Source organism: Mastigoproctus giganteus, chromosome 1 (assembly GCF_048544385.1).
Source record: "Mastigoproctus giganteus isolate SK-2022 chromosome 1, ASM4854438v1, whole genome shotgun sequence".
Classification (NCBI taxonomy): domain Eukaryota; kingdom Metazoa; phylum Arthropoda; class Arachnida; order Uropygi; family Thelyphonidae; genus Mastigoproctus; species Mastigoproctus giganteus.
Window position 1 is genome coordinate 4,631,579 of NC_143575.1, and position 25,149 is coordinate 4,656,727.

General features: G+C 39.6%; 1 protein-coding gene across 1 annotated transcript in view; it reads left to right on the forward strand.

Moving 5' to 3' along the window:
* The window catches only part of LOC150090504 (adenylate cyclase type 5-like), a 238,812-nt gene that overhangs the window by 205,124 nt on the left and 8,539 nt on the right, over positions 1-25,149 (forward strand). The window contains exons 14-15 of the mRNA XM_090378243.1: positions 8,869-9,015; positions 9,110-9,314. Coding sequence (XP_090234369.1) covers positions 8,869-9,015; positions 9,110-9,314 — 352 coding nt within the window. The remainder of the gene's footprint in view (positions 1-8,868; positions 9,016-9,109; positions 9,315-25,149) is intronic.

Sequence of the window (25,149 nt, forward strand, 5' to 3'; positions counted from 1 at the left end):
TGAACCATTGAGGCTAATTACAAGAGCAACACTCGACTTGGGAGAGAATCCATTGGATTGGAAAAGTTCCAATGTATCTCCAGTGCATAAGGGTGGTTCTAAGAGTTAGACTGACCGACCCGTCAGTCTAACTTCAGTAGTCAGGAAAATCATGGAGGCAATGATCAAGGGTGGAATTCAGGATCATTTGGATAGAAATGGAATTCTGAAGGATACGCACCATAGCTCTGTAAAGGGAAAATCGTGTTTTACAAATCTGGTTAGCTATTTTGACAGGGTCACTCTTGAGCTGGATTTAGGGAATAATTTCGACAATGTCTATTTGGATTTAAGCAAAGCATTTGACTCAGTCCCACATGAGCAGTTATTTTATAAGCTGACTCAAGTTGGAATCACAGGGAAAATTCTCAGATGGATAGCAGGATGGCTTCAAGGCAGGAGGCAGAGAGTTGTGATAAATGTTTATTCCTCAGATCGGGTTAATATAAGAAGTGGGATTCCCCAAGGATCAATATTGGGACCACTGTTGTTTTTGATTTTTTTAAATTACATAGATGAAGGGATAGAGGGCGTGATGTCTAAATTTGCAGATGATGTAAAGATTGATAGAGTAGTTAATGATCACCACCAAGCAGAGCTTCTTCAGAGTGACCTAGATAAACTTCAAGGATGGTCAGAAAAGTAGCAGCTATGCTTTAATTCAGCAAAGTGAAAGGTCTTACACCTTGGGAATAGTAACCCCAAAATAACTTATACACTTGGTGGAGTTGAACTAAAGTCAGTAGTGGAAGAAAGGGACTGGGAGTTATGATACAGTCAGACATGAAGTTCTCCGAGCATTGTAGACAGATGCAAGGAAGGCCCACAGTGTCCTATTGATAATTTATCAAACATTTTTTAGTAGAGATGAGGACAGCATAATCCCATTATATAAGGCCATTGTTAGACCACACTTGGAATACTGTGCTCAAGTGTGGAGGCCACACCTAAAAAGATGGAAGCGTCCAGAGATGGGTAACTCACCTGGTGAGATTGGCAAAAGAGCATCCTTATGAGGAAAGACTTTGATTATGTGGGTTGCACAGCTTGGAAACTGGGCACCTTAGAGGCGACTTGATTGAGGTGTTTAAGGCTTTGAGAGGCAATAGTAAGAATGAGGATGAAATTTTCACAATTATAAATGATTCTAGAACTCTACGGGCCATAAATTCAAGTTACAGGGAGAGATGTTTAAACTGAATTGCAGGAAGTTTTATTTTAGCCAGCGAGTTATAAATTACTGGAATAAGTTACCTACGTGGATGGTAGAGGCTGACAGTTTGGGGAAGTTTAAGGGTCAGCTGGATAGTTATCAACGGGAGGATGGAAATGCATAGGTTGTCTATTTGCCTTTTTCTTAATATTAATTATTATTTATTTTATTTAATTTTATTATTATTTTTTTATTTATTAATTTTTTTGGCTGGTGCAGCATAAGCCTTAGGCTTAGGCTTCCTTTGTTTTTTTTTTTTTTTTTTTTTATGTAAACCCCAAACCCGAGAGGTCTTAGAACCTATAGTACTTAGTACCATGCTTGAGTTGGAGGTTGAGAAGTCAAAAGAAGATATTTGTTGACATTGGACTTGAACTTCTTTAGACTGTAAATTTCAGGAAATATATATGAAGGAAGGTTGTTCCAGAAAACGGCAGTTGAATGAATAAACGAAGAAGATGAAAAGTTGGTTCTGTGAGTTTCAAGTTGGACAGTAAATGGATGTTGGCTGGTGGCGTCACATGTTCGAACTGTTTTGAAAGAGAGAGCAGGAATTATAGAAGCCAATTCAGAAGAACAGTGTCCATAGAAATATCTGTAGAAGAGGCATGCAGCAGAAGCAATATCTCTATGAGACAGCGTGTGGAGAGACTCTGTTAGAGATGAATCATTAATTAATCTAACTGCCCTCTTCTGAATGGAATCAAGAAGCCTGAGAGAGGTTTTGGGGGCACCACCCCCAAATGTGGGAACAGTATTCCATGGTAGGGCGGATTTGCGATTTCTACAGAGTAAACAGCTGTTTGGAAGAAAAGTAATGCCGAGAGTGAAAGAGAAAACCAAGTTTTTTAGATGCAGAGGAAGCAATATTTGTAAGGTGCTTGTGCCAAGAGAGATTAGAAGTCAGGGTAATCCCCAAAAGAGATATCATTTTGCCTAGAAATCGTAGTGTCACGAAAGATAAGCATAGGAGCAGAAGAATCCTTTTTGCGAGATATAAAACAAGACTGAGTTTTAGAAGGATTGAAATCAACTAAGTTGTCTTTGCCCCACTGGAGAAAAACTTGGTGATAGTCATTTAAGGAATTGGTAGCAGATATTCGAGGAGTTGACACTGATTGAGAAGGGCAAGGTTTCTCAAAATAGAAAGTGGAATGCAATGTACTATCATCAAAAAAACTATGGATAGGATTTCCAGTCAATGGAAGAAGGTCATTAATATACACGAGTAAAAGAGTGGGGGGAAAGAACTGAACAGCATTAGTGGAGAAGTTAGAAGACAGAGAGCCATCTACCATCACCTTCAGTGAGTGATCAGAGAGAAAACTGGTTAATCAATTACAAAAAACGGTTGGCAAAGCATAAGATGGAAGCTTTAGAAGACCAAGATCATTAGAAGACATTTATGCCAAACACAATCGAAAGCCTTTGAGATGTCAAGAGCAATTGCTTGTGTTTCACCGAACTTTTACATTGAATTAGTCCATAAATGGGTAACATAAGCCAGAATATCACCAGTGAATCAACACTGATGGAATCCATACTGGCAAATGTTGATCAGACGGCAGGTTTCTAGGTAGTTTTAAGAGTTGGCAGTTAATTGATTTCTCCATTACTTTAGAAAGAGTAGAATAATTGCAATGGGACAATAATTGGGTGGTAGGGATTTGTCACCCTTTTTAGGAACTGGCTGGATATGAGCAAATTTCCAAGCAGAAAGAATAATACATTTGGAATAAGAAAGTGAAAAAAGGCGGCAAAGAACACGAGTAAGTTCAGGAGCACAGGTTTTGAGAACAAGTGGAGAAATACCATCGGGACCTGGAACTTTCTTAGCATCAAGATTCATCAAAAGCGTTATTATGGGCCTATATGTGAGAGCTTGAAGGACAGGGTGGATGCCCTCGAAAGATTAAAAGTGAGGGGCCCATCAAGCTCTCAGCTGCCCACACCAATGCCAGAGCTTACACTTGGTCATCGTGCAACACAGCGGCAGCCCCCAAGGCAGAATGCCCTGGTCCCAAAGGAACTACTAGTTGTTGGTGACTCTATTGTCAGGGAAACGGGAAACATGCTTTGTAAAAAGGATAGGTGGAACAGGACCAGGGTATGTCTGCCAGGGGCAAAGGTTAATGAAGTTGTAGAGCGGATATCTCTTTTAAGGGCACAAAAGGTGATACAGTTGTACACGTTGGCACTAATAATATTAAGAGTAGGAGACCGGCGGAATTACTTAACAAGTACAGGTCACTGTTGAAAAAAAGCCGTGAATTAGGGTTGAATTTGAAAGTGTCTGCAATTCTGCCCGGACACGATAGGAGGGAGTATATGATGAGAGCCCTGTCGATCAATTCGGCCCTGGAAAGATTGTGCAAGACTCAAGGGGTAGAATTTTTTTCAGCCTGGTCTGTACTTGTTAACTGGCGAGACTGCTTCTACAGGGATGGGATACACTTAAATAGAAAGGGTGCAAGAATGTTTGCTGATGCTATTGAGGCAGTGTTAGGTGGGTCGGAAAACTGCTAGATTGTGGGGATAAAAGGACTAATAGATTAACAGTAGCCACTGGCAGAGGTGAAAGTGATTCTTGCACTGCTTCTATTGGAATTAGCAGCAGCCTGGAAAATAAGATGCAGGATATTTCAGCGACTGCTAGGAATCATTGGGGTACAAGTAAACACATGGGTTGTGTTGGGGTAGCTAAGAAAAAGAACAGGTGCATGTATACTTGCATGTACACCAATGCTAGGAGTTTTGTAAATAAATTTGATGAATTTGAGGTATTGCTCAAAACATCAAAGGCAGATATTGTTGGGATTTTAGAGACGTGGTGTCACACAGATATAAGGAATGCAGAACTGGAATTTGGGGAGTACAATGTCTACAGAAAGGATAGACAGGAAGAGAGGAGGGGTTATGGTATTAGTTAAGAAATACATAAAATCCAAGGAAGTGAAGCCAGTCGACATCGCTGTCGAGTCAGTTTGGTGTGACATAAGCATTGGGAGATCAAAATTGAGAGTAGGAGTGTGCTATAGGCCTAATGATTGTGATGAGTATAATAAGAAACTGTACAGGGAAATAGAGTGGGCCAGTAAATCAGAGAGTCTTATAACGGGGGATTTTAATTTCCCAGATATTGACTGGAATTTGTGGGTTGGTCACTCGCACACTAGCAAGGCTTTTGTGGATTTATTGGATGATTGTTTTCTACATCAGCATGTTCGGGAGGCAACTAGAGGGAGTAATACTCTTGATCTGATTATCAGTAGTGATTCTTCATGCATTAAGAATCTGCAGAACCACTAGGTGGCAGTGATTACAGTGTGCTGAGGTGGGATTTACTCAAGGAGGTAACTACCATCAGGGGTGAAGGGAAGGGTTATTGCTTTCGTAAAGGTGACTACGATGGTCTGAGACAGTATTTAAATTCTATACATTGGGACCAACTGATGATGTTACCAACAGCAAACTCAAAATGGGAAGCATTCAAAGAACTTATCTTGGAAGCTACTAGGCTTTACGTACCAACTAAGAAATATTGTTCAAGGTTCAGGCCTAAATGGATGTCAGATGAACTAATGAGACGTATGGCAGAGAAGAAAATGCTTGGGATACATACAAATTAACACGTGACACAGAAGTCTGTGATAGATACAAGTTGATCTGTAACCAAGTTAGAAAGGAGGTTAGAGAGGCGAAGGCAGATTACAAGATATCTTTGGCAAGGGATGCAAAGAAAAACAGCTAAGAGTTCTTTACTTATGTAAACTCTAGAAGGAAGGGGATGAATCAGATTGGTCCACTTGATATCGATGGGTCAACTGTTGATGATCCTGCTCAGGTAGCTAACAAACTAAATGAATATTTTGCATCGACATTCACACATGAGGAGTTATTCGGCGAGGGGAATGCCAGAGGTGTATTCAACTCTGGAAGTAAGCTAGAGAATCTTGTAATCTCTGAGAGTAAAGTGGAGGAGAAATTGTTGAAGAAAAACACAAGAAAGGCACCTGGGGTGGATGGGATCTATCCAGTTATATTAAAGGAGGCAGCAAAGGAAGTAAGCAAACCCTTTGCCATAATTATGAGAGCTTCCTTGGACTCAGGGGAGGTACCCATGGATTGGAGATGTGCAAATGTGACCCCAATTCACAAAGGAGGATCAAAGGCTGACATAAGTAATTATAGACCTGTGAGTTTAACTTCTGTTCCCGGAAAAGTAATGGAGGCACTGGTTAACGAAGCACTGCAGGATCATCTAGAAAGGACTTCAGTTACAGCTCAGACACAGCATGGTTTTGTTAAGGGGACGTCTTGCCTGACCAATTTGATTGGATACTATGATGCAGTCACAAAAGAACTGGATGCAGGGAATAACTTTGATATTATATACTTGGATCTTAGAAAGGCTTTTGATACTGTTGCACATGGAAGACTGCTGCACAAATTGGAGCAGTGTGGCACTGGAGGCAAATTGCTGCTATGGATAAAGGGGTGGTTGAGGGGGAGAAGGCAGAGTGGTAATCAATGGACACTGCTCATCGTGGACTAATGTTATTAGTGGAGTCTGTCAGGGTTCAGTATTGGGTTCGTTATTGTTTTCTGTATTTATAAATGATATTGATGATGGTATATCAAGCTTAATGTCCAAGTTTGCAGACGATACGAAGGTTGGTAGGGTTGTCAAGGACATTACTTACACTATGCTGCTGCAACAGGATCTGGAAAGATTGAGCAGATAGGCTGAGAGGTGGCAAATGAAGTTTAACATTGACAAATGTAAAGTACTACATATGGGAAACAGCAACCCCAAACATATCAACTCTGTGGTACTACACTGACAGTGGTAGAGAATGAAAAGGACCTCGGGGTGGTTGTGCAGGCAGATATGAAGTTCTCTGAGCAGTGCAGACAGGCTGCAAGGGTAGCTCATGGTGTATTGTCAATGATATATAGGAATTTTTCTAACAGGGATAAGGAGGTGATTATTCCCTTGTATAAGACAATGGTCAAACCACACCTAGAACACTGTATACAGGCCTGGAGGCCTCATTTCAGGAAGGATGTAGAGCTGCTGGAATGAGTACAGAGAAGGGCAACAAGAGTCGTGAATGGAACAAAGGGGTGCTCTTACGAAGAAAGGCTTAAGCTTTGCAAATTACAGTGTCTGGAGACTAAGCACCAGCGAGGTGATCTGATAGAGGTGTATAAAGCCTTGAATGGTTGGAGCATGCTCAATGCTGATGGGATTCTTCCTCTTGCTCAGAATAATCACCTGAGAGGGCATAAATTGAAATTGAGGAAAGACAGAATGTAGGATAGACGTGCGGAAATTTGCCTTTAGCCAGTGGGTGGTTGGTTGGTGGAACAGACTTTCATCCCTTGTCGTGGAAGTTGATAGCCTAAATAAGTTTAAGGCTCAGCTGGACAGGTATTTCGAATGAAAAAAGGGTGAAGTGGAAGTGGTTATTTTATTTATTTATTTATTTTATTTTTTTTTGGCTGATGCTGCATAAGCTTGCTTTCTTGCATCAAATGCCTCTACTAATGCTAATGCTAAAATCCTTCTGACATCCTTTTGACAGAAGACCACAGGAGGCATTGAATGGAGCATGTTGGGTTTGGTGGGAGGTGTTTTACCAAGGTCATTAATACATGAGTTGGAAGAAAAATGGGATGCTGGCAAGTGCAGATCAAGGAGCCGAAACTTTCAAAAATGAACTTGTTAAAATTATTGAAAGGGGGTATTATGTGTTGTACTTCTCAACAAGTGTTTAACATAGATGAAGCAGGACTTTTTTTGGAAACGAATGCCTAAAAAAGTTTCATATTGAAAAAAGAAAAAAACATGCGCGGTTTCAAAGCAGCGAAGGATCAGTTGACTTTTTTGTTGGGTGGTAACGCTGCGAGGATTTAAAATTAAAACCCCTTTTAGTTTACCAGGACGATGGCCGAAGTACAACCCAAAATAGACACATTTTTCATGGTTAAATTCATCCATTAAATTAAATCAATTAAAATCAATTAGATCAGTTAAATTCAGGATTTTAATTGGAATTTAAGTTAAACTTAAAATTCCAATTAAAATCATTGATATGTAAGTAGTTACCACATAATTATACAGTATATGTATGTAATGCAGAATATTTTATGTGTACAAATATTTGAATATTAAATATTTTGACTGACATTTGTGCATCTTTTCACTACCATTTATTATTTATTAGGAAATATCCTATGGCATCAACCACAACTCACAAATAGATATGTTAACTTATGGGAATGCAGTGCTCGCTTAGCGCTCTGTTTTTCTTTGAAAAACAGAGCGCTAAGTGAGCACTGCATTCCCATAAGTTTGTTTGGCTTGAATTTTGTCAATCATTGAAATATATTGACATTGTATAAAAAACATTATGGGAATCCTATTGTCTCAAAACTTTACTAGACATGTTGGACAGACAACTTGTGTGTTCAAAACCCGCTAATATTCGTAAAATCGGACAAATGCTAAATTATTGTGATTTTCTCTTGTAGAGGATCTGTGTCCTCATTTTGAATTTTAAATCAATGTTTTGAATTTAACGAAATAAAAATAGAATAATAAATATAATACATAGGATATTGAAAAATATTAAAATTTTGAAATACTCTATTTTAAGTCAGGAAATCTCTTATCTAGGATATTTTCCAGAAATAACTGCATTCACATAAGATTTAATCAGTATAGATGGAAATTATTTCAAAGACCTGCTTAAAGATGGAAGAACCTTGCAACAAGACAAAGGAATAAAAACAAGCTTTAACCCTAAATCCATGAATGGCGAATAATTGAAAGTATAATGGGAGAAGATTTCCCAAAGCTCGACGGGGGCTTTTCGTTTATACCATCTTAAAAGGGGAGGCGTGTCGAAGGCTGTATATATAGCCCCGGCACGTTCCATTGCCATATTTCAAAAGTGTGGAGGGGGTGAGTAAGTGAGCGAAAGAAAGAGAAGCATGATAGAAGGAAAATTCCTGCCCCCTCGTATTTCACTAATAGTTTGGGAATTTGAAAAACTAGGGATTTAGAACAGCTTAAAGGTCGTTTAGAGGAAAGGATATGAAAATTTCTACTCCGAAATCTGGGTGCATGACTACCCGTCCCCATTAGTAGAGGTCCTGAATGTGTGGGGAGGGCTGTTATGTTTTGTTATTAAATTTGAACTTTAGGATATTTGTTTTAGATCCCACACCTCTGAAATTATTATTGGTCTGTGTATGACTGTGTAATAAACAGACCAATAATAATTGGTCTGTTTATTACACAGTCAATCACAATAATTTAGTATTTGTCCAATTTTACGAATATTAGTGGGTGCCGATCACATTGAAATATGGGTCTCGATCGCACTGAAATATAATGCCTCTGTGGTCTGTTTATTTCAGGTCTTATTAGTTGTATTGAGATCCAGAGTCTAGTGAAATATAAGAGACAGCTGGATCCAGTGCCTTCTAGTAGTGGAAAGAGTGGATATAGGTTGAATGATTTTTTTTTTTTTTTTTTTTTTATGCAGCAAAATAATAGTTAGTACTAAAATAATGATTTCATTGAATTCAATTTTTTTTTTTTTTAGGAGCTTTACCATAAACAATGTGAAAGTGTTTGTATTATGTTTGCTTCCATTCCTAACTTCAGTGATTTCTATATGGAATTAGAGGCCAATAATGAAGGGGTAGAGTGCCTTCGATTGCTCAATGAGATTATTGCTGATTTTGATGAGGTATATATTTTAAATTCAATTTTTATATTGTAGTTCCCTATAGGCTCTCTCTCTCTGTTCTATTTCACTTGTTAATCCATTTGCTTTCTTCTAGATTCTTGAAGAAGAACAGTTTAGCTGTGTAGAGAAAATTAAAACAACGGGATACACCTACATGGCTGCATCAGGACTAACAGCTCCAACTGTAGACCTTACAAACCATTCCCATGTTACCACTATGGCAGACTTTGCACTCAGGTTAAAAGAGCAGTTGGATTATGTTAATGAACATTCCTTTAATACCTTCAAAATAAGAGTTGGTGAGAAATACTTGTATTTATAACTGTAATTCAAAATTTACCATTTTAATTTACCTCAATAAACTAAAACATGTCATGATCAGTTAAAATATTCAAATTTTTTTTAATAATATATTATTAATGAATTGAAATCTTTTTTATAACACATTCTATTAATAATTTTCAGTAAGGAGACATGTTTAAGTTCATTATAATGGCACAATTCTGATCTTGATTACTGAAAAATTAATGATTTTTAATCAACAAAATATAACTTATAACTTTGAATGACTTCTAATGCCAGTTGCTAGGAGTTATTCCAAGATTTTCAGCCTGTGCAACATCAAATTAGCCTTTAAACTCTCTCTTTCCCCCACCCCACTCCACCCCAAGATACTGATGTGCCATAGCACCAGTAAAAACAGCCAATTGCTGAAAACATTGAAATATATAAATTATGATAACTGGATAAAAATAAGAAACAATACATACTATGCTATATCCAGAAATTTTGGATTTATGAAAGTTATACTTGTTGTTCAGTGCCACAACCCAGTTCAGCACAGTGACTGCTGAATACGGTGCTGTTTCTTGTATTCTCTCTCTGCCTTGTGAACTGGCGCCTCCATAGCCAGGTGGGAAGGAGCAGCAGTGAGTAACACACGCTTCTTGATTAGACCGGGGTTCGAGTCCGTCACCACCAAATACGGAGGATGCGGAAAGGTCAGGAATGACCACCGCATGTTCACGGAGCAATATGGCCTTAGTTGCTAATGCTCCTAAAAACCAAATAACAAACAAACAAACAAGCAACAAGCCTTGTGAACTCCTCTGACCATGTGGTCATCCCAGAGTATAAACAGAAAATTTATTTATCAAAGAAATTTGCATCCAAAACTTCAAAATAAGGATTTAAACTAAGTGAAAAACCTTAGTTTAAGTTTGAATAATGTAATGAAACAGTCTTATACTGCGTTACTAGTTCAGAGATAGCTTATTAAGTGCTTGTGACCTAACATTATATGCTGAATGATAAGATACACAGAACTATACAGCACACCCAGAATTTAGGAGAGTTTTGAAAAATAATATTTTATTGCATGCAATTAAAGTTATCATTTTCTCAGTTGGAGGAGAACCATAAAATCTTTCAGCTACCCTGTTTCCATATTCTTTAGCATAATGTAACATCTTCAGTTTGAAGCTAACGGTGTATGAAAGCCTCTTCTGCCTTTTACCCAGTTCATCAAGACTACAAATTTATAACAGGTTAAAACTATCATATTGCAAAAAACACAGAAACATTATCTACTACTAAAAAGATGGTTTTCTCTCATTACTGGTGACTCACTGATTTATAGAAGTAATTAACTGATTCTCAAGAGTCAATTAAATGATTACTAATCACCTGAGAGGGCATAAATTCAAATTGAGGAAAGACAGATGTAGGATAGATGTGCGGAAATTTGCCTTTAGCCAGCGGGTGGTTGGTGGGTGGAACAGACTTCCATCCCTTGTCGTGGAAGTTGATAGCCTAAATAAGTTTAAGGCTCAGCTGGACAGGTATTTCGAACGAACAGAGGGGTGAAGTGGAAGTGGTTATTTTTATTTATTTATGTTACTTTTTTTTTTTTTTTTTTTTTTTGGCTGATGCTGCATAAGCTTGCTTTCTTGCATCAAATGCCTCTACTAATGCTAATGCTAATGCTAATATCACTAGTTCGCACTGATCGTGCTGCTTATTTCACAAGTATAATCTCAAGGAGAAGATATGGAGGGGACTCATACAGTACATGAGATACAAAATGGCTCAAAACCACCTTCCAGCAGACCTCACTTTTCTCATATGCTGATGATTTAGTTATCCCCATTGAAGGTCCCTCAAAATCTGCTCTCTCAAGATCCTATTCATTTTTCGTCTCTGCCACAAATCTCATTAGTTCATCTGACATCCATTTAGGTCTAAGCCCTGAACAGTATTTCTTAATTAGTATGAAAAGCATAGTAGCTTCTACAGTTATTCCTTAAGTGTTTCCCATTTAGAATTTGCTGTTGGTAACATCAGCAGTTGGTCCCACTGTATTGAATTTTAAAAACTGTCTGAGACCATTGTAGTCACCTTTATGAAAGCTAAAGCCCTTCTCTTTACCCTTGATAGTAGTTGTGTCTGTAATAAATCTCATATCACATTGTGATGACTGATACCTAGTAGGACTTCTATTTGCAGATTCTTGATTTCATGAAGAATCGCTATTGATAATCAGATCAAGAGTATTGCTTTCTCTTGTTGTCTCTCTAACATGCTGCTGTAGATAAGTTATCCAATAAATTCACAAATGCCTTGTTGGGGGTGCGAGTGACCAACCCACAAGTTCCAGTCAGTATTTGGAAAGTTAAATCAGCATTATAATACATCCTGATGTACACATTGCTCTCTTTCTCTGTATAGTTGTTTGTTATACTCATCACAGTCATTAAGCCTGTAACACAATCCTTCTCTCTCTCTCTCTCTCTCTCTCTCTCTCTCTCTCTCTCTCTCTCTCTCTCTCTCTCTCTCCCCCCCCCCCCCCCAATCTACGTTGGGCACCTGAACGTGGTAAGGGACCTGCCACTACTGGTCTTCCAGATTAGCATCACTGAAGCCCAAACCGGAACGCACAGCCTAGGTATCAGGCTAACAACGTAGGAAACGGGCATGTTTTCCATACACTGCAATCTGTGGAAACTTGGAAAGGAAGATCCTGGTGGTTGAGGGGGCCCAGCTTCAGGGCATCACTTTGGCCCCTGCTTCAACAAGATGGGTGGCTCAACCAGGATCAATCAGCCAGTGGGTTTGCCTACATGGGTCAACCATGTCAATGCCATTTCCCTACCCTCATGGTCCAAGGGACAGGATTCAGGCAGACAGCAGTGCAGGTATGGTGTCTGGGTAGCCCTGGCATCCCACCCTTAAGTGCATTCATTGCATGCCAGATATTGGGCATCCCATGTGGACTCCATGGTAGGTAGGGAGACCAGGCAATGAACCAAAACAAAAACATTTTTGAATCCTGATAATGTAAACTTTTCTTCTGGGACCACAACATGGTCCCTACCAGAAAACTGTGATATGCACAATAATACTACCACAGCAGAAAAAATGCCTAGAACAGAATAGGACCTACACCACACTTCCTGATAATCCACTCAAACATTGAAAACCCCATACCAAACACTTCTGCATTGCCCATTAAAGCCATATGTATCAAATCCCTTAAGATGTTTCAAGTGTCAAAAATATGGACACTCACAGATGGTCTGTCCTGATGCCCTTACATGTGCTCAATGTAGTGCAAAGGACCACAAAATCATAGGATGTTCAGCAAACAAAACTGTATGCATCAGTTGTTAAGATAACACCCTGCGTACTCAGGAGCAAGCCGGTGGTGGAAGGAAAAAAGAGATATATAGGCTCAAGGCAGAACTGAACATTATCCTATCTAGATGCATTATCCTATCTGGATTCAAGAAAAGCAGGGAAGCCATAAATAGTAATAAGCCTACTTATGCCAAGAAAGTTGCAGGGACGCATTCCATTGGGACACAAACTGATGTGGCTGTTCCACCAAGAGAGTCATTCATTCCCATTGCATGCTATTTATTGAACTCACAAAAACCCACCAAAAAAAACATAATCAGCTACCACTCCAACCAATATCAGTACATCCTAGTGCTCCCCACTAGGATGTACTGATATTGGTACCAAAAACAAGTGGTAAAGAAAAGCCAAAAACTGGGAGAGCCTCCAGCAACCCAAGCAAAAAAAAAATGCATGTCAAAGTGTGGGAGATACCCAAATGACTCATTCCTTGAACTATTCACTGATGAGGAAAAAATAGACACAGGACAGCATCCTTTCTTTCCAAAAAAGACAAATACAGGACTGAAAAACAAAGCCTCGACCCTTCGGAAGACATCAGACAGACCGAATAAATCAAAATTATGGCAACATTTAAATTTTTATGATGGAGTTGCCATTTAAAGATTATTTAAACACATTACAGCCCTTATCGGTGATAAGATATAATCCTTATCTAGTCCTATCCAAGGTTCAGTAGAAATTATATTCTCATTTTGAATTTACATTCAAAATTCGCTTCTGCTTAATCCCAAGCCTTGACTTGGTGCACCATGGCCTTTAATTGCCCTTGCTCCATAAAAATCGAAATCAAATCAAATCAAAATCTCAAGCCACATTGGGATCAGGGCCAATGATCAGGTAGATAGTGCAGCATAATCCAATAGCAATCACAGCCTATTAGTCCCCTATATACAGACTACAGGCAAGTGATAAGAAATGTATTACACTCCCAGTGGCAACAATCATGGCACAAACCAAGTTGTATCAAATTAAGCCTGGTCCTTGAGATTGGTGCAGACATTCTCGCAGATATGCTAGACAAGCTGTACCTGCTACCTGGGAGTTTAAAAAGCTGATCAACTGATATTCGGGTGACACTCGTGTCAAGTGGATCCAATTTCGGCAAAGTCCGGACAGCTGTGACAGCCACATCCTCTGCTTGCACCTTCACAATGGTGGGACTGTTACTAATCCTGGGTATAACCCCCATGCACAAGTACATTGTGGGTGACCACTCAGGTGTGAACCAATGTAAGCAAGGGTCGAGGTGTGGCGCCCACACCACATGGAGGAATGCTGCCCCTCTGTGTTACCAGGCAATACTAGGTGGTAGATGACTCGCATCAAACAGGCAGTACCACCACTTTGCTTATTAGAGGCTTGAAGTGATAGAACCCATGTTTAGTCTCCAGAGCTAAATTCCAGTCAACCCTTCCCCATTTCTTCCATCATGCAGTATAACTGATGACTTTTGAGGTTATAATGGACATCGTGGTGAGATCCAGTCTTCCTTACATTTTGAGGGTACAGCACTAAAACGGTGTTCATAGGCCGGCCGCTAGTTAGTATACCGGACCGAAGCTATTGGTGACACTCTAGGAGGCTTCCGGATCAGCTGATGTGTAATCGTGCTACCTCTACTCTGCCAGATAGTGACTGGAGGGAGTCTGAGTAGTGTGTATGTGGGGGGGGGGGCATTGTGGAAAGGCCACGTTATGTCAAGGATCTGGGTATATTCTTTGACTTTCTCTAGTCCAACCTTCCTAGCAGTAAGGTAATTTTCCTTGGTTATTTTAAAGTTCACAACTCCAGCTGGCTTCTGTTTTCTAGTCACACCTCAGCATTTTGACTCAGCTGGTCAAGATGACATAGCCGAGTGGTCAGGAGTGAGAGTGCATAGCACGCGTTCCTTGAGTGGACCGAAGTTCAAGCCCATGACTACTGAATACGATAACTATTTGTATTGACGATTTATTGTAAACTCTACTGACTTGGTTGTCGTGCCAGAGTATAAACAGAAAATTTATTTATTTATTTATTTATTTATGCTGAGGCTTTTGCAATTACTAATGACCTTGCACAGTTTGTTCATTTACCTACCAGAATACCGGACAATCCTAACCATTGTTCAGATTGTTCATTTACCTACCAGAATACTGGACTATCCTAACCATACAGCCAACACGCACACAAACGATCCTTTTAAGTACATTTCGATACATTTTTAAGTACGGTCGAAGTTAGTGTCATTTAGGCACCTCGGATCACAACTTGGTGATTGTCTCTTCTCCAATGGAGCACCTTTATCTCATGGCTATTCCTAACATTGTGTTGTTTGGGATTACAAGAATGTAAAATGGGTTAACCTAAGAGATTTCTTTTCCTTGGTCGGATTACTGTTTCAAAACTTCTGATGTCAACATTTGCTCAGATCATATCAGTGAAATTATTCTTGTAGGACTGGAATACTTTATTCCCATTCCACTTCAAAATCTTGTCTTTTATCTAAACCTTGGATTCCAATAAAAGTGCTAAGGCTGTTCAAGAGAAGAATGTTGCATATCGTAATTGGCTTGTTTCGAATTCTTCATTTTTATTTTCTGCCTACAAATTTTTTTTTATTTTCTGCCAAAGCTCGCAATAATTGTAAAGCAGTTATTAATCAGTCCAAATTAGATTTTGAACAGACTAAGAGTATAAAACTTGCTTCTTGCCCTAATGGTAGCCAAGCATTCTGATCTCTTGCCAAAGCTGTTGGCCGCAACTTTTACCCATCTCAGCTCCCACCTCTGTCAAAACCAGATGGTTCTGTTATCACTTTAGCCAAGGATAAAGCTGACCTGCTAGCATCCCATTTTTTCTTCCAACTCATGTATTAGCGATCTTGGTAAAACACCTCCCACCATTCCCAACATGCTCCATTCAATGCCTCCTGTTGTGTTCCGTCAAAAGGTGTGGTGTTCCCTCAAACTTAATGCTCAGAAGCTCCAGGTCCTGATGGTATTTCTCCACTTGTTCTCAAAACCTGTGCTTTTCAACTTACTCTTGTTCTTTTCTACCTTTTTTCACTTTCTTATTCCAAAGGTGTTCCTTCTGCTTGGAAATTTGCTCATATCCAGCCAGTTCCTAAAAAGGGTGACAAATCCCTCCCATCCAATTATCGTCCCATTGCAATTACTTCTTCTCTTTCTAAAGTAATGGAGAAATCAATTAACTGCCAACTCTGAAACTACCTAGAAACGTTCTGTCTGATCAAACAATCGCCAGTATGGATTCCATCAGTGTTGATCCACTGGTGATATTCTGGCTTATGTAAACATTTATGGACAAATTCAATGGAAATGTTCAGTGAAACACAAGCAGTTGCTCTTGACATCTGAAAGGCTTTCGATCATGTTTGGCATAAAAGTCTTCTAAACAAGCTTCCATTTTATGGTTTGCCAACTGTTTTTTGTAATTGGTTAACCAGTTTTCTCTCTGATCACTCACTGAGTGATCAGAGATGGTTCATCAACCATCTCTCTGATGGTTGATGACCCTCTGTCTTCTAACTTCTCCACTAATGCTAGTATCCTGCACATTTCAGTTCTTTCCCCCACTCTTGTATATTAATGACCTTCTTCAATTGACTTGAAATCCTATCCATAGTTATGCTGATGATAGCACATTGCATTCCACTTTCCAGTTTGAGAAACCTTGCCCTGCTCAATCAGCTTCAACCTCTCAAATATCTGCTAGCAATTCCTTAAATGCCTGTCTCCAAGTTTTTCTCCTGTGGGGCAAAGACAACTTAGCTGATTTCAATCCTTCTAAAACTCAGTCTTGTCTTATATCTCGCAAAAAGGATTCTTTTGCTCCTATGCGTATCTTTGGTGACACTCCAATTTCTAGGCATGATAACTCTTTAGGGGATTACCCTGACTTCTAATCTCCCTTGCACAAGGACATTACAAATATTGTTTCCTCTGCATCTAAAAAACTTAGTTTTCTCTTTCGCTCTTGGTGTTATTTATCTTCCAAACAGCTGTTTGCTCTGTACAAATCAAAAATCTGACTTATCATGGAATATTGTTTGCACATCTGGGGAGGTGCCCCCAAACCCTCTCTCAGGGTTCTAGATTCCATTCAGAAGAGAGCAGTTAGATTAATTAATGTACCGTGTACAGGTATGGAGGCCTCATTTTGGGAAGGATGTTAAGTTGCTAGAACAAGTACAAAGAAAGGCGACAAGATTGGTGAGGGTAACAAAGGGGTGCTCTTACCAAGAAAGGCTTATGTTCTGTAAATTTCAGCACCTGGAGAGTAGGCACCTGTGAGGTGATCTGATTGAAGTGGATTTTTTTTTTTTTTTTATGTAAACCCGAAACACGAGAGGTATTAGAACCTATAGTACTTAGTACCGTGCTTGGGTTAGAGGTTGAGGACACGAAAGAAGATATTTGTTGCATTGGACTTTAACTTTTGTAGACTGTAATTTTCAGGAAATACGTATGAAGGAATGTTGTTCCAGAAAACGGCAGTTCAATGAATAAACGAGGAAGATGAAAAATTGGTTCTGTGATTTTGAAGTTGGACAGTAAATGGATGTTGGCTGGTGGCGGCACGTGTTTGGACTGTTTTGAAAGAGAGAGCGGGAATTATAGAAGCCAATTCAGAAGAACAGTGCCCATGGAAGTATCTGTAGGAGAGGCATGCAGCAGAAACAGTACATCTATGAGACAGAGAGTGGAGAGACCCTGTTAGAGATGAATCATTAATTAACCTAACTGCCCTCTTCTGAATGGAATCAAGAAGCCTGAGAGAGGTTTTGGGGGCACCACCCCAGATGTGGGCACAAAATTCCATGGCAGGGCGGATTTGCGATTTATACAGAGTGAGCAGCTGTTTGAAAGAAAAGTAACGCTGAGAGCGAAAGAGAAAACCAAGTTTTTTAGATGCACAGGAAGCAATATTTGTAATGTGCTTGTGCGAAGAGAGATTAGAAGTCAGGGAAATCCCCAAAAGAGATATATCATTTTGCCTAGAAATCGGAGTGTCACTAAAGATAAGCATAGGAGCAGAAGAATCCTTTTTGCGAGATACAAGACAAGACTGAGTTTTCGAAGGGTTAAAATCAACTAAGTTGTCTTTGCCCCACTGGAGAATTACCCGAAGATCGGCATAAGGAATTTAGCAGATTTTCGAGAAGTTGAAGCTGATTGAGCAGGACAAGATTTCTCAAAATGAAAAGTGGAATGCAATGTGCTATCATCGGTAAAACTATGGATAGGATTTCCAGTCAATGGAAGAAGGTCATTAATATGCAAGAGGAAAATAACTGAACCTTGGAGGACACTGGCATTAGTGGAGAAGTTAGAAGACAGAGAGCCATTTACCATCACCCTCAGTAAGCGATCAGAGAGAAAACTGGATAACCAATTACTAAAAACAGTTTGTGGCAAACCATAAGATGGAAGCTTGTTTAGAAGACCTTAATGACAAACACGATCGAAAGCGTTTGAGATGCCAAGAGCAACTACTTGTGTTTCACCGAACCTTTCCATTGAATTAGTCCATAAATGGGTAACATAAGCCAGAATATCACCAGTGGATTGACACTGATGGAATCCATACTGGTGATCGTTAATGTACCGTGTTGAATGTTTCTAGGTAGTTTAAAAGTTAATTGATTTCTTCATTACTTTAGAAAGAGTAGAAGTAATTGCAATGGGACAATAATTAGATGGGAGGGATTTGTCACCCTTTTTAGGAACTGGCTGGATATGAGCAAATTTCCAAGCAGAAGGAAAAACACCTTTGGAATAAGAAAGTGAAAAAAGGTGGCAAAGAATAGGAGTAAGTTCAGGAGCACAGGTTTTGAGAACAAGTGGAGAAATACCTTTGGGACCTGGAGCTTTCTTAGCATCAAGATTCGTCAAAATCCTTCTAACATCCTTTTGACGGAAGACCACAGGAGGCATTGAATGGAGTGTGTTGGGAATGGTGGGAGGTGTTTTAGCAAGATCATTAATACATGAGTTGGAAGAAAAATGGGATGCTAGCAGGTCAGCTTTATCCTTGGCTGAAGTGACAATAGAACCATCTGGTTTGGACAGAGGTGGGAGCAGAGATGGGCAAAAGTTGCGGCCAATAGCTTTGGCAAGAGACCAGAATGCTCGGCTACCAGTAGGGCAAGAAACAAGTTTTCTACTCTTAGCCTGTTCAAACTCTAGTTTGGACTGATTAATAACTGCTTTACAATTGTTGTGAGCTTTGTTGTCGCAGAAAATGAAACTGAAGAATTAGAAACAAGCCAATTACAATATGCAATATTCTTCTCTTGAACAGCCTTAGCACATTTATTGGAAAACCAAGGTTTAGATAAAGGACGAGATTTTAAAGTGGATTGTGGGATAAAGAATTCCATTCCTGCAAGAATAATTTCACCGACACAATCTGAGCAAACATTGACATCAGAAATTTTGAAACAGTAATCCGACCAAGGAAAAGAAGAAAAAAAGTCTCATAGGTCATCCCATTTTGCATTCTTGTAATGCCAAACAACACGAGGTTGGGAATAGCCGTGAGATAAAGGCTCCATTGGAGAAGAGACAATCACCAAGTTGTGATCTGAAGTTCCTAAAGGACCTCTCGCTTTGACCATGTACTTAGAAGGGTTGTTTGTGAGAAAAAGATCAAGCGTATGATTAGGATTGTCCGGCATTGTTGTAGGTAAATGAACAATCTGTGCAAGGTCATTACTAATTGCAAAAGCCTCAGCATCTTGACCAGCTGGGTCAGTGTGACTAGAAAACGGAAGCCAGCTGGAGTTGTAAACATTAAAATCACCAAGGAAAATTACCTCACTGTTAGGAAAGTTGGACTGGAGAAAGTCAAGTTGAAAAGAGAGGAAGTGAAAGAGCTCCAAGTGATTAGTGGAATTGGTAGAACGGTAGAGACAACAGATGAATTTGACACAATGAGGTAGAGAGATTTTAAGCCAGAGAAGATCAAAGAGAGGAGATTCCAAATTGCCACGTCTCTGACAGGGAATATCAGAACGGACATATGCACAAGTACCACCTTTGAGGCAAATGGAATCATACAGAGAATAATTTGGGCATCTGAGATGAGCAGTAGCTGAATCAACCAATAATTGAGCTTCTGTCAGAAAAAGTACATGGGGTTTGGCAGACTGCAAGTGGAAATGGACATCATTGAGATTAGAATTGAGACTATGTATATTTGTGAAATGAATTAGGAAGTGCTTGGGAGGTTTAGATTTTTTCGCAGATAAGCTTGCTCTATTAGTTTGACAATTCATGGTGTATTCAGTAGTAAGAAAAAGTGGGTGGGACATGCTGTATGAAGTAATGAAATTTTTGGATATGGCATACACATGGTAAGAATATACCCAGATCCTTGACATGACGTGGCCTCGACAATGCTCCGTGCATGCACACTACTCAGACTCTCTCCAGTCACTATCTGGCAGAGTAGAGGTAGCAAGATTATACACTAGCTGATCCAGAAGCCTCCTAGAGAGTTACCAATATGTTCAGTCCGGTGTATTAACTAGCAGCCGGTCTGCGAACACCGTTTTAGAGCTGTACCCTCGAAATGTAAGGAATATTGGATCTTGCCACGATGTTCATCATAACATCAAAAGTCATCAATCATACTGCATGATGGAAGAGATAGGGAAGGGTTGACCGGAACTTAGCTCTAGAGACTAAACATGGGTTCCACCACTTAAAGTCTCCAATAAGCAAAGTGGTGGTATTTCACTGGTTGATGAGAGTCATCTACCACCTAGTACTGCCTGGTAACATAGAGGGGCGGTGTTCTTCCATGTGGTGTGGGTGCCACACCTCGACCCCTGCTTACGTTGGTTCACACCTGGGTGGTCACCCACCATGTACTTGTGCATGGAGGTTATACCCAGGATTACTAACAGTCCCAGTCCCACCATCGTGAAGGTGCAAGCAGAGGATTTGGCTGTCACAGACTGTCTGGACTTCGCCGAAATTGGGTCCACTTGACTTGAATGTCACTCGAATATCAGTTCCATCAGCGTTTTAGACTCCCAGGTAGCAAGTACAGCTTGTCTGGCCTATCTGAGAGAATGTATAAGGCCTTGAATGGCTTGAGCAAGCTGAATGCTGATAGGATTCTTCCTCTTGCTGAGATTAAGAACCTGAGGGGACACAGAATCAAATTGAGGAAAGACAGTTGTAGAATAGATGTGCCTAAATTTGCCTTTAGCCAGCGGGTAGTTGATTGGAACAGACTTCCATCTTTTGTTGTGGCAGTTGATAGCCTAAATAAATTTAAGGCTGAGCCGTACAGGCATTTGGAACGAATGGAGGGGTGAAATGGGAGGGTTTTTTTTTTTTTTTGGTTGATGCTGCATAAGCTTGCTTTCTTGCATCGTATGCCTCTACTAATGCTAATGACTCATCTGTAACAGAGTCTCTCCACTCACTGTCTCATAAACATACTGTTTCTGCTGCATGCCTTTTCTACAGATACTTCCATGGGCACTATTCTTCTGAATTGGCTTCTATAATTCCCACTCTCTCTTTCAAAACAGTCTGAACACGTGCTGCCACCAGCCAACATCCATTTACTGTCCAACTTCAAACTCACTGAAACAACTTTTCATCTTCCTCGTTTATTCATTCAACTGCCATTTTCTGGAACAATCTTCCTTCATGTGTATTTCCTGAAAATTACAGTCTACAGAAGTTCAAGTCTAATGTCAACAAATGTCTTCTTTCATTTTCTCAACCTCCAACCCAAGCACGGGACTAAGTACTATAGATTCTAATATCCCTCGTGTTTGAGGTTTTCATTAAAAAAAAAAAAAAAAAAAAAAGCCTGTAATCCATGCACATGGTAGTTTAATTAGCACAGGTACCATAGAGAAAAAGTTGTCTTTGCTCACCTCTGCATACAACATCATTATCTTACATTCTTTTCTGCTGTGGACTGGCGAACCTCCTTGTGTGAGTACTGTGACACTATTGTAACCATTATTCATATTTTAACCAAATGTCCACATTTTAGACATGAGTGGTGTATATCATTTGCTGCTTTTAGCCATATGACTGAGTCCCTAGAAAGTCAGTCAGATACCTATTTGATGTGACCACGAATCAGCTGTTTATATCTATTTAAATTAATTAACATGTTCAATATAAAATATACTCTTTTTATTATATATACTTTTAGTACTTATTTATACATTATTTATAGCCTTTTAGACTTTTTTTATATATTTATAGCTTTCAAATCCTTTCTTGATGTAGTGACAAATTTTTCATTGGTCGCTGTAATCTTTTATTGCCTTTTTCTCATTTATGTTTACAACTGTTATTATTTATCTACAATTGTTGGCACATTATGGCCAAAATTTTGCTGAAGCACCAATAAATTCCAAAATAAACCAAACACGCTACTCTCAATTGCATTTTCCCAGTGTTTTTGTCACACCAAACTGGCCGAACTTTGAACTGGTCATCCATGTCAATTGGTTACACTGCCTTAGATTTAATGTTCCTTAACTCCTGCACACCTCCTGTCCTGTCTACCCTTTTTGTACTTGTCATACTCCTCATATTCGGTTTCTTTATTTATTATACATATTTGCAAATATATTCATTGTTTTAATAAATTTAAATGAAATTTTGTTTCTGTGTGTGTGTGTGCGTGTGTGTGTGTGTGTGTGTGTGTGTGGTTTTCTTTTTTTTTTTTTACCCAATTCTTGAAACCTTTAGTACCAGGTATGGGTTAAAATGCTGTTTAAAATTGAAGTATGTACACTTAGATAGCTTTGCATTAGGAATGTCATCCATGACATTGTAGTGGTTTCATTGCTTATCGTTCTTTAGAGAAGTCTGGGTGTCAGAGGCAGGAGGCATCCTTAAAGGTGTTTTCATTCATGGCCATAGTTAGCCAATTTTAGGTGAAGGCAGTTGGATTTTCTTCATAAATTTTTCCAGGTTTTCAGCTTGTGCAACTGGCTAATCTCTGGTGAATGCACACTACAAACATAATACACACAATGCAATAAGGTCTTAGATGTTAATTGAACTATATAAATAATAATAATACTAGCAGCAGGAATCCCTACCCAGAACCTAATTCACCATTTTCAGTATACACCACAGCCTTAATATATTGTACTATAGATCCACATGGTGCTAGGAGTGTATGTGGGTATGATAATCCATGCTGACCACATTTCATCCTTCATTTGCGAGGTGTTCAATGGTACTGGATCCAGATGCTGAACAGCCCATTACATGACATTTCACACATTAGCATTAGTAGAGGCATTTGATGCAAAAAAGCAAGTTTATGCAGCATCAGCCAAAAAAAAAAAAAAAAACACTTCCACTTCACCCCTCTGTTCATTCAAAATACCTGTCCAGCTGAGCCTTAAACTTGTTTAGGCTATCAACTTCCACGACAAGGGATGGAAGTCTGTTCTACCAACCAACCACCCGCTGACTAAAGGCAAATTTCTGCACGTCTTTCCTACATCTGTCTTTCCTCAATTTGAATTTATGCCCTCTCAGGTGATTATTCTGAGCAAGAGGAAGAATCCCATCAGCATTGAGCATGCTTAAACCATTCAAGGCTTTATACACCTCTATCAGATCACCTCGCTGGTGCCTAGTCTCCAGACACTGTAATTTGCAAAATATAAGCCTTTCTTCATAAGAGCACCCCTTTGTTCCATTCACTAATCTTGTTGCCCTTCTCTGTACTCGTTCCAGCAGCTCTGCATCCTTCTTGAAATGAGGCCTCCAGACCTGTATACAGTACTCTAGGTGTGGTCTGACCATTGCCTTATACAATGGAATAATCACCTCCTTATCCCTGCTAGAAAAATTCCTATATATCATCGACAATACACCATGAGCTACTCTTGCAGCCCGTCTGCACTGCTCAGAAAACTTCATATCTGCCTGCACAACCACCCCCCAGGTCCCTTTCATTCTCTACCACTGTCAGTGTAGTACCACAGAGTTGATACTTTGCTCTGGGGTTGCTGTTTCCCATATGTAGTACTTTACATTTGTCAATGTTAAACTTTATTTGCCACCTCTCAGCCCATCTGCTCAACCTTTCCAGATCCTGTTGCACAAGCATCGTGTCAGTAGTGTCCTTGACAACCCTGCCAACCTTTGTATCATCTGCAAACTTGGACATTAAGCTTGATATACCATCATCAATATCATTTATAAATACAGAAAACAATAATGGACCCAACACTGAACCTGAGGGACTCCACTAATAACATTAGTCCACGATGAGTAGTGTCCATTGATTACCACTCTCTGTCTTCTCCCCCTCATGTTCATTTAGGGTGGGATTGGACAAATTTGGTAGCTGTAGGATAGAGAAATTAGTTTTGTTGAAAAATGCCTTGGTGATTCAGAAAGATGTTTATCATAAATAGCTGCACATGATCAGAAATAATGGACCTGTATAAGTCTTTAGTGAGCTGCCGATTGATAGATACCCTCACATAACTATCAATCAGCAGGGTCTCCCATTATGCTGTCCCCACTGGCCTATACAAACCCCCCTTCCTTTGTGCAGCAAGTTTCAAGAATCTCACGTTGAGTATACCACATCTGAATCCATCAATCCACATGTAAAGTTAGAAATGCAATTCATCAGACCATGCAACTCTTTTCCAGTTATCTGCTCTCCAGGGACTCCACTCCCACATTTTTTGTGATAGGCTCTCAACAAGGATACTCACGTGGGCCATCAGTTGTAAATGCCCAATCATGTGCTAGTGTCTGACAAACAGTTCATATTGAAATAGGTTTTGCCACTCTAGTGTTGTATTGAATAGTCAGTTGCCACATTGTGGTACATCTGTTTTGCTGCATAACAAGTTGGATCCTTCTCTTGTCCTTTGGTTAACAACACATGGCTGGCTTGCATCTGGGTGATGGTTCTTGCACAGTTGAACCATTTTTGACAGCTAAGACAGAGGCAACCAGTATCTAGGATACTGGCCCCTACTAATCTGGCCCTAATGTTCAACCTTATTGGAACTGTTAGGTCATGCCTCTGGGCCCATACTTCATGAGGAACTGGTCTACTGAACACTGTATGCCAGATTCTGCCCTTATATAAAGACTACATTAGCATTAGTAGTGGCATATGATGCAAGAAAGCAAGCTTATACAGCATCAGCCAAAAAGGGGAAAAACTTCCCATTTCACCTATCCATTTGCTCCAAAAGTTTGTCCAGTGCTTCCTTAAATTTATTTAAACTATCAACTTCCACAACAACAGATGGAAGTTTTGTTCCAGAAATTGACCACTCACTGGCTAAAGGCAAATTTCCATACATCTATTCTGCAACTGTCTTTCCTCAATTTGAATTTATGCCCCCTTAAATATGTAATCTGAGCATGAGGAAGAATTGCATCAGCATTTAGCTTGCTC